This window comes from Chroicocephalus ridibundus, chromosome 6 (genome assembly GCF_963924245.1).
Source record: "Chroicocephalus ridibundus chromosome 6, bChrRid1.1, whole genome shotgun sequence".
Taxonomy (NCBI): domain Eukaryota; kingdom Metazoa; phylum Chordata; class Aves; order Charadriiformes; family Laridae; genus Chroicocephalus; species Chroicocephalus ridibundus.
Window position 1 is genome coordinate 52,666,688 of NC_086289.1, and position 17,918 is coordinate 52,684,605.

Here is a 17,918-nt window from a genome sequence, read left to right on the forward strand (position 1 = left end):
CGGGCCTGCGGCTCCCCCCGCCGCTCCGCGCACCGGGGGAGAGCCTGAGGGCAGCTCCCAACTTATTCTTTTTTTTTTTTTCCCCTTTTTCTGTCACTTTTTTGTGCTCGGACACTGTCAATGTTAAGGACCCCCGCGGAGCGCCCTCCTCCCGCTCGCGGGGGGGCCGGCAGCGCACTCCACAGCCCCCCGCGGGGCGCCGCGCCCGGCCCCGCGCCCCGCGCTCCGCGCCGCCGAGCGGCGGGGGCGGGCCGGGGCGGTGCGGGCGGCGCGGAGCGGGCGGCGATTGGCGGGCGCGGCGTGACGGGCAGGCGGCGCCCCGCCCCCTTGGCAATGTCTATCGCCCGCCGCGCGCCGCATGTAGGCAGTTATTCCACTGGGATAGAGCGGCCGGAGCGGCGGCGGCATGGCCGGGGTCCCGTTCTGCGCCCTCCTCCCGCTCCTCGTCGGCGTCTGCGGGGCCGTCACCGGCTCCCGGGTCTATCCTGCCAACGAAGGTGAGGCGCTGCGGCCGGGCTCCGCGTTCCCCCGGCGGGACACCGCGGGTGGGGGGGGACGCGAAAGTTCGGCGCCCCCCGGGGCGGACGGCGGGCGACGGCCCCCTCTCACCGCCTCTCCCCTCGCCGCCGGGACCGGCCGTGCGGCGGCCGCTGACCCGTCAAAGCAGTGCCCCGCGGGGCCGCCCGTGGCGGCGGCGCAGGTGTCGCGGGGCGGAGCGGCCCCCGCCGTCCCTCCGCACCGCCGCCGGTCCCCTGGGTCGCTCCGTCCCGTCCCGTCCCACGGGGGTGCAGCGCTCCCGCCAGCGGCGCCGGGGCGGCCCCCAGCCAGGAGAGCGGCTCACGAAACCGGTTCTCCCGAGAGCTCCCGGCGGCGCCGCAGCCCGTCCCCGGGACAGTTCCGTGGCGGTTCCGCGGGGGAAGCCCGCCGCCGGCCCCGTCGGGGAGCCCCCGCCGTGTCTCTCGGTGCGCGGCCCCGCTCCCGGCCGGGACTGGGCGACTCCCGCGGTCTCCCTAAGTAACGATGTTGCACGGATCGGTAACTCCCAGGCGGCGGAAAAGGCGGTGTAGCCCGCGGGAGCGCCCCGTTGCCGGCCGGCGCCTCTCCCCTGGGAGCGCTCTCCCTCTGCCGGGGGCGCCGGGGGGATCCGCGGTTCGCTCCGCGCCCTGCGAGCGGCTCTGACCCGCGGGGGGACGGGCGTGCGGCCCCTCAGCGCTACGAGAGAGACTTTCCAATTATTTAAGGCATTGGCGCGGTCGGAAATAACGTTTCAAGTTGAAGGTGGATGCGATCATGCTCCACACATATGGAAACGCTCAGGTAAACGGTTTATTTTAATATTGCCTTTTGGCAGCTGGAATTTAATCTATTTTATTTGTACCTTTTGCAGTTACCTTGCTGGATTCCAGATCAGTTCAGGGAGAGCTGGGGTGGATAGCAAGTCCGCTGGAAGGAGGGGTAAGTTTTAAACCGCTGTCTGATCAAAAGCGTAAAGGGGGTGATTAGTAACTTTCAGAGAGTCCTAATGGCCCGATTATTGTTGATTGTGGTGGGGAGGTCAGATTTCTTCCCTGGCTTACCAAGTGAATTACTCTTTGTTGGAGAAACTCTATACTCCCTTCGGATAGTTCTGTCATGGAAGAAGTGGAAACCAAAAGGGCAGAAAAGAGGTTTCAGAATTAGGAGATTGGTTGAGGCATGGGCTTAGATGCCTATTTAAAACTGAAATACCAACAAGAAACGTGATCTGGCGACTGAACTGGCATTCTTGACTGTAATTATTATATCTGTGGGCCGTCTCGACTGGGAGATGTTCAGGGCAATTGCTGTTCTATTTCTGGATGAAGGAGTAGGGATCAATATACAAGATAGACCTTTTGGCGTGACGGGACAGTTGTCCTATTGCAGGCTGTAAACATCGTATGTTTTGATGTCTGAACAAATAAACTGAAGCACGCAGCGCTCAACAGCGATTCCTTGGAGTTTGTTTTTGTGTACTTTTCAAAGAGACGATTGTAGGAGAAGATCGCGTGAATTCATTGCCCCGTGGTGATGTGATGACATTAAGAGATTCGCACATGCATTGCTGGGGCTTAGAGCCGCTTTGCTTAGTAAGTTGCAGGCAGGATACCTCTACTAATTTAGCTTTATATTAGCGGATGGGCACCTTGCTGTTCCTTCATCGGTGCCCCATCCTGCAGGGTGCCCGGGGCCTCTGTGGGAAACGCCTGAGAACGCTGGACTCTGCAGTTGGTGGGATCTGGTGGAGACTGTACTTCATGGGATCTCTTAGGATTTTTTTGTAATAAGCAATTAGAAAGGCTTTTTGTTTCTTAAAGTGAACAATTTATGAAGAATGCCAGCAATGCAGACTAAACATTAATATAAAAATCATCCCACCTCAAATCCTTTTAATATTAAATGAGTAAAGCAGCTTAGTATGCTTAAGCAGAAGTAACGAAGTCAAACTGATTGAAAAATAAAAGTGCTGAAAGATCAGGACCTGTGCACAACAAAGCACTGGATTCTTCGGGAAGCCTACAAATTTACTTTTTTGTGTGCGTTCCCACTTGTAATTAGAAGAAGCAGAGCTAAGGAAACAGCAGTGAGTGGAAGGAATCCGAGGTTGCGTTGGCTGGTGATGCATTATGCATAAGCTCTGAATAACCATAACACGGGAGAGTGGGGGATTGTTTTGCTCCCCCATTGTTGTTCTGGGTGAACTTGACTACAGTCCTGGCTTGTGCTCTGCCTGAGCACACTGTGCTGTCCCCGAAACTCGGTTTTTTCAAAGAGCGGAGAAGTGATTGGCAGGCCTCTGGCAGCGCCGGCAGTGCACGTTCGCTGCTGATTGCAGGCAATTGCCCTCATCTTTTGACAGTGTGGAAAGGTACAGCTCTATCTCGCTGAGAGTCGGGCTTCCTTCTTAATCCTGCACCCTGGAAAGGTCAGTTAATGAGACAAGGTCTTTCATATGGCTTTCCAAGGGATATCTACACTGTATATTAAAATAGGACCTAAAATACAAGTTTTAATAAGTCGGTAGTAGAATTGGTGATCAGAGGACAGCTGTGTATTATTAACGGCTGTTGGATTCCCCCTTTTCCCCCATGTTTTCTCTGAAAGCGCCATGCAAGCTCAAGAAGGAAAATGCCTGCTCTTATTGTGGACGTGACTCGTTTCACTAAACCTACATACATGTGTTCTATTTTTAAGCCAGTAGTGAAAAATTTAAGAGTACATGGTCTGTCTCTGAGATACAGTGCTTGGAAAGCATTTATTTTAACTTCATATGCTGCAGATTTATTTCAAGCAGCAGAAATGAACTCCTCCTTTATCTTCCTGGGAAGATTCTGTCCTTCAGTGCTAGTTTTTCTTTAACCGTTGTGTACCTTATTGTCTGTTAAAAAGGGTATTTTTCTAGATGTATACCACGCAGTTCCTGAGGTGTGAGGGTTGTGTGGATAAGAAGGGCTGGAGATAAACATAGTCATTTAGCAGTGACTAGCAGTAATCAAATATATAGTAGCCCTGGAGGAATTAATGAATTGCATTATAAATGTAATTAATGATTTACTCTTGCATTTTACAGTTGAAAAGCAGGTTTTGCACCCAGAATGTTTTACTCTGCGTCATTAAACCGTGGGAAGAGTTGAATTATAAAAGTTAATTTCAGCTTGAAAACAAGAAGTTACAGCTTTGACCACATGCTTAGAGTTACAAATCACTTACAGTGGCTGGAAATTTTGGGCTGTAGTTATTTTCAGGTCCGGCAGTAAGATGTGCTTAGGTTTGTTTTGTGTATGTGTGTTTATGAAATAAGAAACCCAGCTCTATATATTTGCTTGTTTGTCAGGAGACAGGGTTGTGTTGAGGACCTGATCTGAAACTTGCTGAATTTAGTTGCAGTCTGTCCGTTGACCTCAGCGGTCTCTTTATTGAATCCTCTAGCAGCATCCTCCATTGTATGAATGTACTAAAGGAAATCCCGTCAACAAGTATTATTTCCCTCTGCTTCTTCCTTTCTCTTGTACCACACACAATATAGGTAGCGTAGACAGCCTGAAGATAAGCAGAATAGAAAGTGATGGATCATAAAGACAATATTGTAACAGTAAACTAGCGGTGTGGCAGCTGTAAATTAAACAACTCTGTCTTCTTACTAACACCATGTTACACTTTACATTGATAGATGACTTTTTAAGATTTATTTTTTCCTTTTCTGTGAAAAGGAGTGACATGCTGAGTATTGATTTTTTCCCCCCTCCTTCATTTTAATTTGCAGTTATCTCCAGGCAGCAAATAAAATATTATTCTTTCTGCTCCTAGTGACTCATGGTGCTAACTACTGTCATTCTATAAACGGATTCAGCTAAGCTGGAATCTTTTTAAGTAAAAATCACTTGCATAAGAGCAATCCTTGTGAGAAGAATGCAGGATATTATACAAGAAGCCCCTTAACGTTAAGAAGGCTTCTGTTTATCAAAGCCGCGGCTTTGGTAGTTCTGAAAAGCACTTCTGGGAAGTCTCTTTTAAAGTTACTACTGTTTTCCAAGGATAATTTCATATGCTTCATTGTATTGCCTGCAAACCCAGACAGTATAGCATTATCTAATATATTATTTTTTAAAGAAGGATTTTTCTGATACTGAAGTGCTATGGGTTTGTGTTTGGTGTGGGTTTTTTTTTTTTTTTTGCTGTAAAGATCTGTCTCCCCGATGCCCTTTCTTCCCTCCCTCTCCCTGCCAGGACAGCACTGTGATAAACTTTCTTCTATCTATGATAATACAGTTGTGTTTTTTTTTTTTTTTTTTTTTTTTTCCAAACTGTTGGTTATACATGCTTTACTTTTATAGTTCATGATGCTGAACTGCTGAATTAGGGCCAGATCTCTTCTTTCCATACCTTCCTTGGTCTGCATGTATTGTTTCATAATTATGTAGCCTGTTAGTTTGGTGCGTCTGAAGAGGCCTGAACTTTATTTGAGGGGTGTGAGAGTTTTGAAGCATGCTGGTACCCTCATCTTTCAGCATTTACCCACTCTGCTAACCTTTTTGGGTTTTTGAGAACATGAATTTAGCTATTTCCTGATGTTTCCTCTGGGACAACATGTGCGATAGTCCTTATTTTTCCGCCTTCCCACTAATAAGAAAGTTTGGATAACAAAGTTATGTCAGTGTTGCTGGTAGACTGATGATGTTGTCTCCTTACCTGTCCTTCCACCTCGAAGTGCCACCCAAGTCAAGGACCCCGTTCTCTGTAGACAGATATTTCTGCCCAGCTCCAAAGTAAAGGCTATTTGCTGAGTGTGTCTGGGATATTGCTAGCCCAGGAAAGTAGTTGGCAGCTTAGAGGAATAATGAGGGGTGGTTTAAGAGTTTAAAATATGTGGTAGTGATGTCAGAAATGTGGATGTTACTGAGTCATGCGATCTCACTGCTTGATACTCCTGTGTAGATGGGGTCCATGCGTTACCTGCCTTCTCTGCCACAGGGAAAACACCATAGTGTCTGTGCTGTACTATGGGTCTGCGAGGTGCTGCGTGTAGCCCTGATCTAGGCAGGATCCTGTGGGCAAATAAACATAGTAAGTTGAGAGAGCATTCTTGGATTGGTTCAGAGGGCCTTTAAAACACACGCATATTCCTCGAGATGTTACTTGATTTGGAGCTTGTTTCTCCTGAACAAATTCTTCTTTTAAGGTCCAAGTATTTGAGGTCCTGGCTATGGCTTGGTCTGCTGGTTTGGGTTTTTTTTTTTGTTTTCCTGTAATGGAAAAAACCGCAATCTCTGCGTTAGTTGTGGAAGCGCGGATTATGTTTGTTGTGAAGCTGTGTTGTTCTTTTTAATGCTGATGTATTTTTCTTCCCCTTTCCCTCTTTGCAGTGGGAGGAAGTAAGCATTATGGATGAGAAGAACACTCCGATCCGCACCTATCAAGTCTGCAATGTGATGGAGCCCAGTCAGAATAATTGGTTACGAACTGATTGGATTCCCCGTGAGGGGGCTCAAAGGGTATATATTGAAATCAAGTTCACGCTAAGAGACTGCAACAGCCTGCCAGGTGTCATGGGAACTTGCAAAGAGACTTTCAACCTTTATTACTACGAATCAAACAATGATAAGGAGCGTTTTATTCGAGAGAGCCAGTTTGCCAAGATTGACACCATTGCTGCTGATGAGAGCTTCACCCAGGTGGACATTGGTGACAGGATCATGAAGCTGAATACAGAGATACGGGATGTGGGACCACTGAGCAAGAAAGGGTTTTACTTGGCTTTTCAGGATGTCGGTGCCTGCATTGCTTTGGTGTCTGTTCGTGTCTTCTATAAGAAGTGCCCTTTGACAGTTCGAAACCTGGCACAGTTTCCAGACACCATTACTGGGGCTGATACGTCCTCTCTGGTGGAGGTTCGTGGCTCCTGCGTCAACAACTCGGAAGAGAAGGATGTGCCAAAAATGTACTGTGGGGCAGATGGTGAATGGCTGGTGCCCATTGGCAACTGTCTGTGCAATGCTGGCTATGAAGAACGTAATGGTGAATGCCAAGGTAGGATGAGACATATTGTACTCTTCATTAGGGCTTAGTTGAATGCGTAATTGAATCGGAGATGAGAGTAAATGGAGTAAAGCCAGTAATTAGCAGCCCCTGTGGGATGCGGTGGGACAGAGGGGTTTAATGAAGAAGTCCAATAGCTCCAGGTGGCAAGGCTAAGAATTATATAATGCAAAATACATGATGATGCTGGAATAGGCAGAAGGCGAAACACATTTTCTAGCAGGCGCCTAAATTTGAATTGGCTCACGATAGTCACTGAAATGTGAATGACTGCAAAACAGCGCAGTCAAGCTACCATCGTTTAAAGAGACAAATCATTAAAGTTTTGTCTGAAGTGAACTTTGTTAAGCACAGGAAATTCTGGCAAAGTCTCCTTTGAATAATGCAGTGGGGTAAGAACCGGTCGGGGAGGGGGGAACAGGAGTTTTAGCTGGATTACTTTCCCACTTTGGGAAGGGGAAGTCTTTGGTGTTTTACTTGTTGCAAATTTCTAGCACTAAATAACCCTTTGATATTTGACACTGCTGCCTTTGTTAAATATTTTCATTTCTCAGAGGGTCGCTATTGTCAGCTTAATAATAGAGGTGCTAGGATACTCTTAGAAATGCTCAAAGTCTCCACCCCACCCTCCCACACACACCATCCTGTGTGCTGCAGAATTAGGGATTAAAGTTTGTATAAAAGACAGATTATCCTAAAAAGAAAAAAACCAAACCCTTCAAAACCTATCTTCTCTTCAGCTCCTCTTTCTGGAAAAAGAAGATGTAAGAGGTTAGGGAAGAAGAAAAGGGAGCATAAATAAAATATCTTTAGCCTCAGCTTCTAAACTTTTGCTCATGTAAGCATAAACTAAGATCAAACTTAAATGGATTCTTGCACAGGTCAGTGAGTTTGATTTTGCTGGGTGCTGAATATAAGGTGCTCCACTCCTTAGTGGATTTGGACCCATGTTTTTGGAAAAGGCTCTTGAGGGCCAGATGACTTTGCTTCACATCTTGGTGCGTTTTTCACTAGGTCATTTTCTTCATCTTGAGACTGACAACAAGATAGCAGAGCAAGTAACTGACTGCTTTTGTGCTAGACTCCTAAGAGAACAATGTCTTTTGAATGTCCTACTTGATTTCTTTTAAATTGTAATGTACAGTCAATATGAAGTTCATTATTATGCATTGAAATTAAGCTTTGGCAGGAAAGAAGCGCCAAGTATAAACTTCCGCCTTCATTTCTAGTGGAAAAATCCTAAGTGTGCTGTATCAGTAACAAAATTACCATGGGCTGAAAGATGAGCAGCATGATGACAGGGCATTGTGTCTGAGGTGAATTACTCTGTTTTTTTGGAACTTTGTGAGATGGAAACTGGAAAACCTGTGTATCGTTACACATGTGAACCTGTGGCTGTGGTTCTGACTGGGTGCTGCTGGGGAGAGGTGTTGGTGCCTGGGGAGGTGCTGTTACTTTCTAATAGCTTGATAACTTCTGGAGAAAGCTTCTTGACACCTTTACAGCCTGGGTTGTGAGAGGAGGAAGTGAATGGGGGTGGGGGGGGAAAGCATCTTGGTTTATTGCATGGAGATTATTCCGCCTTCTCCTAAAGGCCTTTTGGGTCAATACTGGGTCACTCAGATTGACACAGATTTACCATTTTTTGGTGTCAGTGGCCCAGATGTGATGAGCTAATTGTCTAACAAATCCTGTGTTGTTCAAGGGAGATCTCTAGAGGTTTTGCTGGTGGGCAGTGGTGGTAGCAGGATGCTTTTTTAATTTATTTTTGTGGTGTTGGACTAGACCTTGAGGATGAATGTCAGTTTACCTACTGGCTCTCAGCTGCATCCGGGGAAGGTTGGGCTCAGGAAACCCAATTCTCCATTTCACAAGGAAAAGGAAGATCAGATGATGCCGTGTTTACAAAGGAGATAGAAATGTTCTGTCTCTTGGGCTCTCCAGAGTGAAGTTGGCCTGTACTAGTCGTTTTGAGAGGATTTGAGCCAGCATGCAATTTGAAAGTGCTAAACCCATTTCGTCAGCGGTTATTTGTGGTTTCCTCTTCTCATGTTTGCCATTCTTCAGCCAGAACAGTTTACTGGGAAGCTCCTCTTCATGAATTCATGAAGTTTACCAGAACTATGCAGCTTGCTCTCTGGTTTCCAGCGAGGCCGTTAAAGCAGTTTGGCCTTTGACACTGCTGAATGAGGCTTCCCCTTTTCTTACCCCACTCAACTTCATCGTTCAGCAAATGTTCTGCTCCGGCAGGTTTTTGGAGGGGAGGAGGAGGATGAAGTGAGGAGGATTCCTGTGGTTTTGGTACGGAGGATTGGGAGTGGGGGGGAGAGACTTTGAGTTTGGGAAAGGCTGTGAAAGGGTGCCGGGCAGGGACTGGAGCTGGTGAGCAGGTTCCACCCCAATTGTTTTTCAATAGGTTGACTGTGGCAGGACAAATACAAGGAAAGGTCAGAGGTTGTCCGTTTCCTCATCCATCTTCCCCTGTGATCCTAGGGTCAGAGTTACGATTGATTAAGATCTTGAATGTTTGACAAAAGCTCGGTGGGCAGAAATAGTTTAGGCCAGTGGATCGGGGCTTTGCACTTGTTGGGAGATCCACAGGAGACGTCGGAGCTCTCTGTCCTCTCCTGGGACCTGCCCCTGCCGCACGGTGCTGGGACGGACCAGCTGGTGCTGGGGTTACTCTAAAAGCTGCTTCAAGTTCACTCAGCCTTCTGGTTTTTAAATAATACATTTTCCTTGAGCAGCCTAATTTCTGATGTGTGTGTGGGAAGCGTAATGGGGAGCCACTTCACATCTGAAGTGGTTCCTGTAGTGGGAGTTAATGACTCTCTGACCTTGAACAGGATTTTTAAAAATTGTGTTGGTGATATGGAAGTGTTCAAATATGATGACAAAAAACTGTCCCTCTGCTGACTGCTTTTTTTTTTTCTCCGCTGACTTTATTGATGATAATCTGTGTGTGTGTGTCTATATATGTATGTATAAATGCAAAAACTCAAGGCAGAAAGGGAAAGGAGCCAAATATTTAATCCATATTTATTTGGGAACCTTTACAGGTGTGTCACAGGAGTGGTTCCACAAAATTGGTCCTGATCAGTAGAAATATTAGGTGAGCACCAATTCTTTGCTTACAGCTGAATTTGTAGCTGTGAACTTGATGCTAAAAAAACCCCCAAGTTGCTTTTTTTTTTTCTTACTACTATTTATTTTTCCCTAAACCTCCTGTGTTAATGGCTATCCATTTAGGAGAGCATAAATGTGGAATATTGTTGATGGAACATGACTAGCCCAACTAGTGGCACATCTCAAGGCTAAGGTAATTAGTGCTTTAGGGCAAAGTTGAGACATAAAGTAATTTTAAACTTTGCTTGTATGCATCATTGTTATGTAAATTGTTTTGTTACATATTAATATAATGTGGTTTCGGTTTAGTTATGATTTCCTTATGATAAAATGCATATCTTTTTAAATCAGAGGAGGAGGGGGGAAAACAAGCAGGAAGGAAAAAAAGACAGATTAAAGAAGCAATAGACTGTAGCCATCTGTGATGATTTTGATGCTGTGAAATTACAAATCTCAATTTTAGACCTGCCATTTAGTATAAATATGTGAGACAGTTGAGATTTTTACTGTGATATTGTAAAGGTTATGAGAGCCAACAGCTTTGTCTTCATCTACACTTGCTTTTTTGAGTTGTGAATTGGCCAATTGGCAGAAAATCCAGTGTCATTTAAAATATGGCTCAGTCCTGGTTTCACATCACTGCTGTTTTTAGAATTTTCCTTCGAACTTTGATAAGAGCATCCCTAAGAAGTAATAATTTGAATGATAAGATTCTTTTTATCTTGGAGGCTTTGAAGAGTGGCTGTGATCATTGAGAGCAGCAGTTAGTTCAGTTTACATCAGAAGGTTACAGTCTAATTACATTTTTTTTTTTTTCTGAGATAAGATTTTTGGATGGTGGGCTTTGTAGGGGTAGGGAAGTAAAGTAATTTCTGTGTACTCTTCCATTTTAGTCATAGACAACTTTTTTTTTTGTCAGAATAGCCTTGATGAACAGTCTGGTTGCACAAAAGGGTAATCAGAAGGGTGACTAAGTCTGCAGATTTGAAATTTCAGAAGGATTTTTTTCAGGTTGATTATTTTTGGCAGGGAAAAAAAAAATGCACAGACTCAACATGTTACGTTTTAAAAGGAGCTGAGAACACGGAAGCTACCAGGAGGGGCATGGGAGCGATACTGAAACACAGTCTGTCTGAACCAAATTTAGTTGGTTCTGTTCTCTGCTGAAGGAGTGATTTGGTTATGTTATGTTCTCATGTAGCTCAATAGATCTTCCAAGGGTTGCTCCCTCTGTGATTTTTTTTTTTATTTTATTTTTTTTTTTTACCACCTGGTGCATTTCAAAGATCTCCATTTAAACGTCGTTGCAGGCTCTTTACCGCTTTCCGGCTCCCTGGGCCCCTCAGAAGTCAAGCTACAGTTGTCAAGCAATTGTCCCTTCATGTGTCCCTTGCAGAAAGGCTGGGATTGCTTCATTCTGAATTCCTGACAGCTGGCGCACAGGGGAGCAATATCTAGTCCTTATTCTGCATGTTACTGGTAAAAAGCACGGCCCTCGGAATCAAATCCAGATGAGTTGTTGCAGTGGTATTAATTTCATGGCAGGTCTGGGTAGACTTTTGTGGAGCATAGAGACCATCTTCTGTTTTATGTGTGTTGGGTTTGTTTTTGTTTTTGCTTTTGTTTTTTTTTTTTTTTTTTAAAAAAAAAAAGGCAAACCAAAACTTTTCAGACAACTCATCTTGTGTGTGATGACTTCAGTAGTTAGATGTCGGCTGGGTAGGGGTTATTATCTGTCTAATAATATGCTCCGCTGAGCTTGGTCTTTATTGTGCTTGTGAGAAGTGATTAAAGAAATGCTCAGCAGTACGCTTCAGTCTTTTGAGACTGCATCAAAAAGCCCCCCAAAATTGTGAGATAAATATCTTATCTGGTTTCGTTCCATTTATGCCACATCCTTTTGATATGTTGTGGGGAGCAGGTGAGGTCACACAGTTTTGTGAATCAGAGACAATTAACACTCCCATGACTAAATGGCCATTTTATGAATATTCAGAGCCTGCTTCACCTCCCTGGGAAGCAAACATGTTGGTTCCCTTCTCTTTCCTCCTGCTGGAGACTAAGGAAGCTCTCCCTGTGAATGGGGATTGGCAGCTGTTGGCCGCTTTGCTTTTTGCATGCAGCAAATTCCTCATTTACATCTTTTGTATACACCCTCATGCAAAGTAGCACACCCATTTCCCCATTTCACAAAGGAGATAAGAGCTTCCTTTGGAAACACCAGCCAGAATCTCCTTCTGTTTATGCAGAGCTCAAAGATTTGGATTTTATGCAAATGGATTCTGTTTTGATTTTTTTTGATCTCTTTGTTTAAGAGATAGTGTAATATTTGCACAGTGTGCTCCTTGTATCCCAAGGTCTCCTCTTGACTAGGACTCTTTCCCCAATCTCTGCAGCCCAAGCAAACGGGTGTGTGGGACAGTGCTATGCTCCAAAACCCTGGCCTCATTTGTAAAATGATGGCTGGAGGTGCACGGAGCACCATTTCTTATGTCTGGTGGAGCTGCAGGCCTTTGGGTGTCATCTTCTCTAGATGTCCACCAGTGACTGTGAGGCCCTTCTGTAGCTACAACCTCAGCTGGGGCAATGACCATCTTGGGAGGTGGGTTTCCAGGCTAGAAGCGTGCGTGCACACATGTGTATGGAAAAAGCACTACATTTTATGACACTTTCTATGTGTTGAGTTGACCCTGGTGTAGTGCCCTTTGCTTCGCTGGCCTGGTGGCAGAGATGGGCTTGGCCTACGGTTGTGGTTTGACGCTAAGGGGAAAAGGGGCTGGTAGCACTTGGGTAAACATGCGCAAATGAACTGCTGTCTTTATTTATTGAAAGAAAATAATCTGTGAGAAAAGTTCTGCTTTCTTAAGCCTCATGATTACACAAGAACTCTTACTTGGTTTTATTTTGGGTTTTAGTGGCTTTCTTTTCTTTTTAACTTTTTTTTATTTCAACTTTATTTAAAATTGCCTTTGGCTTGAAATAAAGCTGAGGCTCATTAAATGCTCCCGAAACACAGGCTTGTTCAGAACGGATTTGTTGAAAGGTTTATTGAAATAAGTTAGAACACATGCTCCATGAATGCACTGTATTTCTTTAAAGTACTGGTTTTCATTTTGTGTCTTTATAAATCAGTGGTATGAAATTGGGACCCTGATGATGTTGGGGCGACATCCTATAAGAAACCAGAAGGAAAAACAAGGTTGTGGGGGGTTTTCGTTTTTCTTGGATGTCCAATTAGTGTTTAACTTGAAGGTAATTTCACAGGGGTAGTAAACTGCTCAGTGTGAAACCTGGTGGCATAATTAAATGGAGGAAAGGCTCTTTAAAACAACAAAGGAACGTGCAAAAAGTTTGCTTTTGTCCTAATAGTCATCCAGAAGGGGAGGTCATGCTGTTTAAACTACAATATGGATGGGCTATTAAGGTTTAAAAAAAAAAAAAAAAGCTAAACTGTATGGTTGGTATTTGCTTTGGCTCATTTCCTCATGGATGCCTAGAGAAAATTCAGTTTGCTGGTGGGTTGGGGTTGTTTTGTTTTGTTTTTTTTAGATGGATGGGCTTAAATCTCACTAAAGAAATCTGTGAAGATTAAGTTCATCTATACATACACACTAAAAGAGGTGTGCTCGGAAACGAGACTCATATTTGCTGGGGGCCTGGTGCTGCAGGACACAGGCTGCAGAGAGGCGGGGGTTTCAGCAGGCTGGGCAAAGGAGGAGGAGGAGGGATGCTCTGGTACTGCAGAGGACAGAGGGAGGAAGACTAGGTCGCTTTCCCAGAGGCAGAAAGGATGTCTGTGGCTGAGATGGGACCAGAGGGAAGACTCAGTTTAGTGTTCCAGCTGCAAGACAGCTTCTCTTCCCTCCACGCTCGTCAAAAGGCATTGGTCACCTTTCTCTAATGGGTTACCCGTCTCGCGTGCTGGAAGTCCTTAAAACATCATTTGAACTAAGGCAATCGATAACTATTGCTTCTGCTCATATATGTGAATACTTTGTACAGCCACAGTACAGAGCTGCAGTACAGTGTCTTAATTACCCAGATAATCCTGTTTGCTTGTATTTTTAAACTATGGAGCGCTGGGTAATTATTCAATTCTTAATAGAAGGCAAATGGCAATGTAAACAATAATTAGGATGTTAGACTAATGCGCTTCAAAGCAAATTGGATTTTTTTTCATACCGTTCAGCATGAAGTCCCATAAAGCTAGCAATTTAGTGGCAAGGAAACAAGTTCCATTTTGTTCGTATTTTCTGGTGTTATCTCTTTGTGCCTTGTTTCAGTGAGTAAGTTTGCTCCGATGAGGCCGTCTGCTCCCTACTGTTTGCCTATGCTCTACCATGGCTTCCGAGGGGCTTTTTTTTTCCCCTGTGGCCAGGAGTTAGAGGTCAGCAGCATCCCGAATTCCCTTGTGGAGGGGGATGGCTGGTGCTGCAGGTGCAGCCAGGGCTTGGCTTGGTGGGTCGCAGCTGCAATGGTCCAGGGTCCAGAGGAGCAAGCTGAGCTCGGTGGCTGAGGCTCTTCTTTCATCTGGGATCAGCTCTTCTTGCTTGCTGACCAACGCTGACTTTAGCCTTGGAAATAGTGACATACTTGAAGGGGAATTCAAGTTTTTGGCTCTTTAATCTTTGAAAGCAGGGTAATATGCTGTGGGTCAGAGCTACAACTCGTTATCTCAGATGAGCTTGGAGAGCACTCCTGGTTTTCACAGCTCGTCTCTGGTTTTACTGGAAGCACGATGTGAGCCACAAACAGGGATGCAAACCCTTTGATTGATTTCTGTTCTGTCTACAGATCTTGTGTATATAATGTATTTCAGTACTTCCGCAGACCGTTAATTAAATCCTGTCATTGTATCCATTTCTCACATTGTATTTAGCCAGGGATCGAAGACTGTGTGTTGGTAGCAAAGGCGTTAGTCAATAACGCTGCTGCTTTCCGAAATATTTTAATAGTGCCTCTGTCACACTGAGGGTTTTGTCTGGCCTTCGCCGTGCATTCTCAGCAGTCTGAAGGGATTGAACAATTGGCTTTGTTTTCCCATTATCAATGTTAAGAAAGGCCAAAATGTTCTCCAGTGTTGATGCTGAATTACAGAAATTGAATTACAGAAATTTAATTTTAACTACATTTTACTTTTCTTCTGAGAAGTGGTGGTGGGGGAAATCAGTGGAACACTTGAAGAGGTTATGGCTGAATTTTTTTGATACTAATACGGGCTATCTCTATATTAAAGTGTGTGCTTAAAGGGTGTGGATTTTCTCATTTTAAATCCCAGAGGCTTCTTGCCAGGCCACATTTTAATAGCATTAATTAACAAGTCTGTCTTTCCATACATCAAACATCTCTGTCTGGGGAGCAGAAGAATACCGACCAGCGCTTCTGTGAACTTGGTGCTTGAATTCATTTGTTTTCAGTTTTAAGTGTTTTCTGCAGTTGAAAAAGACATCCCTGCTTTGAAAACAGTTTCCTTTTGAAGTGTCCAGCCTGGCAATGACTGAAGCAGCCACTGGGCAAATTAGCATGTTAAAAGGACTGGATCAATACCTTCCCCTCCCCTGCACTCCTCCGGAGCTGGGGCTGGACAACCCTTGCTCGGGTCTGGCCAGCTGCATCCATGCGTTTCAGGGGAGCCATCAATAGCGGCGTGGGTTGCATCAAGCTGAGACAGCTTGATCTAGTGCCCAGGCTGTTTCAAGGATGGCCATTTGAAAATGGATTCGGGGGAATTGACAGCTTTGGGAAGATCAGGCAGCTCATGTAATCATGGAGAGGATTAGAAGGCAAGTGTAGGGAGAAAAAGGAGATCAATCACAGGGCACAAGTTGTCTGAACTCCTCTTCAGATGCTGGAGTATTCAGTTTTGTTGTACTTAGCTAGTGTATGTAGAAGATTTCTTTGGGCTTTTTCAAGAGACAAGTAAACACAAATTAAAAAGAGGGTGTGTGGGTAGTCCCTACCGTTTCACAGAAATGCTTGGGGGCAGCAGCTGCTGGATAAGTATAGCAGGAGATGCTTAGATAGAACTCTGTTTGCCGACAAACCAAAAAAGATGGTTCTGGCTTCCCCAGTGCGTGATCTGCAGCCCCAGCCCATGTGCCTTCAAACCTGCAGCAGCACCCTCCGGGAGGTCTGGGTGGGATGCTGTCCCGTGCCCTTGGCTTTCTGGTTGCCAAACTCCAGTGCTCTGAGTGCCCCCTCAGGGGCCTTTGGGCAGTGCTCAATGTCTGTGCCCTGGGGGGAGAGACAGCCCCGCCACCTCTCCTTGGGACTGGGGTGAGCATTGAAGGTCCCTCTTGTGTCCATCAATGTTAAAACAATGAACAAACCATTGCAGTAGTCAAAATTGCGCCAGAGCCATTCTGAAATAGAGACTATTTCTTGAGAGGCTTGCTGTGGTCCCGCGCACCAGGGATGCTAGAAGATAGCTGAATTCTGTTGCTCTTCCCTTTTAGTGGCTTTGATGTTTGCATTTTGTGCATCTGCCAGCCTCCCCTTAATCTCTGAAGTACTGTAACACAGTTATTAGGTTGACACATTTTGTCCACTCATAATTAGTTCTTGGATTTCCTCATTTATTTTTGTGGTGATCAGAAGTGTCCAGGGTAGAGCTAATAAGACAGCTGAAATCAGGACCAGGTCCCTATACACACTCCACCTGCTCATTAATCAACGACTCTGCAGTTAATGAGAGTACTTTCCAGGTAATATTTAATCTCAGGGTAGCAATAGTTACACTTAATGCAAAAGAACTTTTTTTTTTTTGCAGTTTGTTGCAGAAGTCATTCCCATGGCACATTAGAAACTATTCTCGCGTGCTAATCCCAAGCACAGTTCTGCCACGCTGACGCAAATTTGGTCAACTTCCAAAAACCCATGCGAGATTAAAATAGTGGATCCAATACTTTAGGCTGGACATGACAATTTAGTGTGTGCTGCGTGCACATGCATGCATGTAGATGTGGCTGATGGTATACATTGTTTTGTAATGCTTTGAGGTTCAAAGGCCTGTCTATGTGGGGAGGAAAGTTGAAAGGAATCAACTAAGAGGCGAAGTCAGCGTGTATAACTTAAGGTGCATTGCTAATCACCCGTGAGACTATTTCCATCCTTTTTGGCTGAATATACCCATGTGCAGATCCTTTATCCATTTAGTTGATTCACCTTAAAATTCTTGGTGGCTCTTTGAAGGCATGCACTTGGTACTCAGAACTTACGTACTTGGTAACCTTGAGTTCAACACACCCAATAGTTTGAAAGTGAGCTCAAAGGGTTGTGAGCACTGTGAAAACACCCATTTATGGCTTTAGGATAGATAGAGCACTTGAATCTGAGAGAGAAAGGAGAACAAAATCCACTCAGTGACTTGCAGCAGGGTGTGTAGTGGCAGCAGAAGGGAAAGAAGCACTGAGCATGGCGGCAGCATTGCCAAGGAGGGCAGCTGGGGCAGGAGACCTTGTCCCCTGTGAAAGAGCAGTACTGGCTCTGATGGAGGCTGTCAGAGATGCACCATGTGTCTGATCCAGCACTGCAGGGGTCTGCCCTTGTCTTAACAGGAATGGGGCAGTCCCAAGAGCAGTACGTGACCTTATTAAGTATTGCATCTCCTTCCCGTTAGGCCACACTGGAAGAGTGGCTGTGCGGAGCCGGTCCTCTTAGTTCAAGATGAACTGTAATCAGGGACGAAAGTGTGAGAAAGGAGGTGTCCTCTCTGACTTTCCTGTTTGCTTGGACATTGGTTTGTCCTTCCATGCAATCGGAGGACCCCCTGTAGCTCTAACTCGCACGGAGTTTTTAGCAGCTGCCAGCTCACTGTGGGGATACTGGGGAGAAGGAGCTCTGCCCACCGTGTTGCTCTGCTTCATTAAAGATCGCTATGAACGCCTCTTCCTTGTGGCTGTGCATTTTAGCTAACCTTCTGCAGGGATCATGGTAATTTGACCTCTCCGTACACCTGTATTAAAGTTTGAGTTGAAAATGCCTTGTAGCAGAGCATAGGAGAGACATTTTTCCGTGGGATTGGCGAGCTCTTTGAGAATGCCAAATGGCTAAGTTCACTCTTGTGCAAACACTGCCTTTTATTTGACTTTGTAGTTTGCCCTTTGAAACACAGACATATTTGTGTCAATCAGCAAGTCTCCCTTCCGGAGTTCTGGTTGACCCTGTGCAAAGAAATGTGACTGTGCAATTATTAAAGGTGAGGCCTTCGTTTTAACAAATGCTGAGTAATTGCTATT

The 17,918-nt window shown here is 45.2% G+C and overlaps 1 protein-coding gene across 2 annotated transcripts in view; it reads left to right on the plus strand.

The window, feature by feature from the left end:
• Nucleotides 1-372: 372 nt before the first annotated feature.
• Nucleotides 373-17,918, plus strand: part of EPHA4 (EPH receptor A4) — a 107,199-nt gene continuing 89,653 nt past the window's right edge. For both annotated transcript variants that reach the window (XM_063338063.1, XM_063338062.1), the window contains exons 1-3: nucleotides 373-497; nucleotides 1,388-1,455; nucleotides 5,883-6,546. In XM_063338063.1, the coding sequence (XP_063194133.1) occupies nucleotides 407-497; nucleotides 1,388-1,455; nucleotides 5,883-6,546 (823 nt within the window). In that variant the 5' untranslated portion in view covers nucleotides 373-406. The remainder of the gene's footprint in view (nucleotides 498-1,387; nucleotides 1,456-5,882; nucleotides 6,547-17,918) is intronic.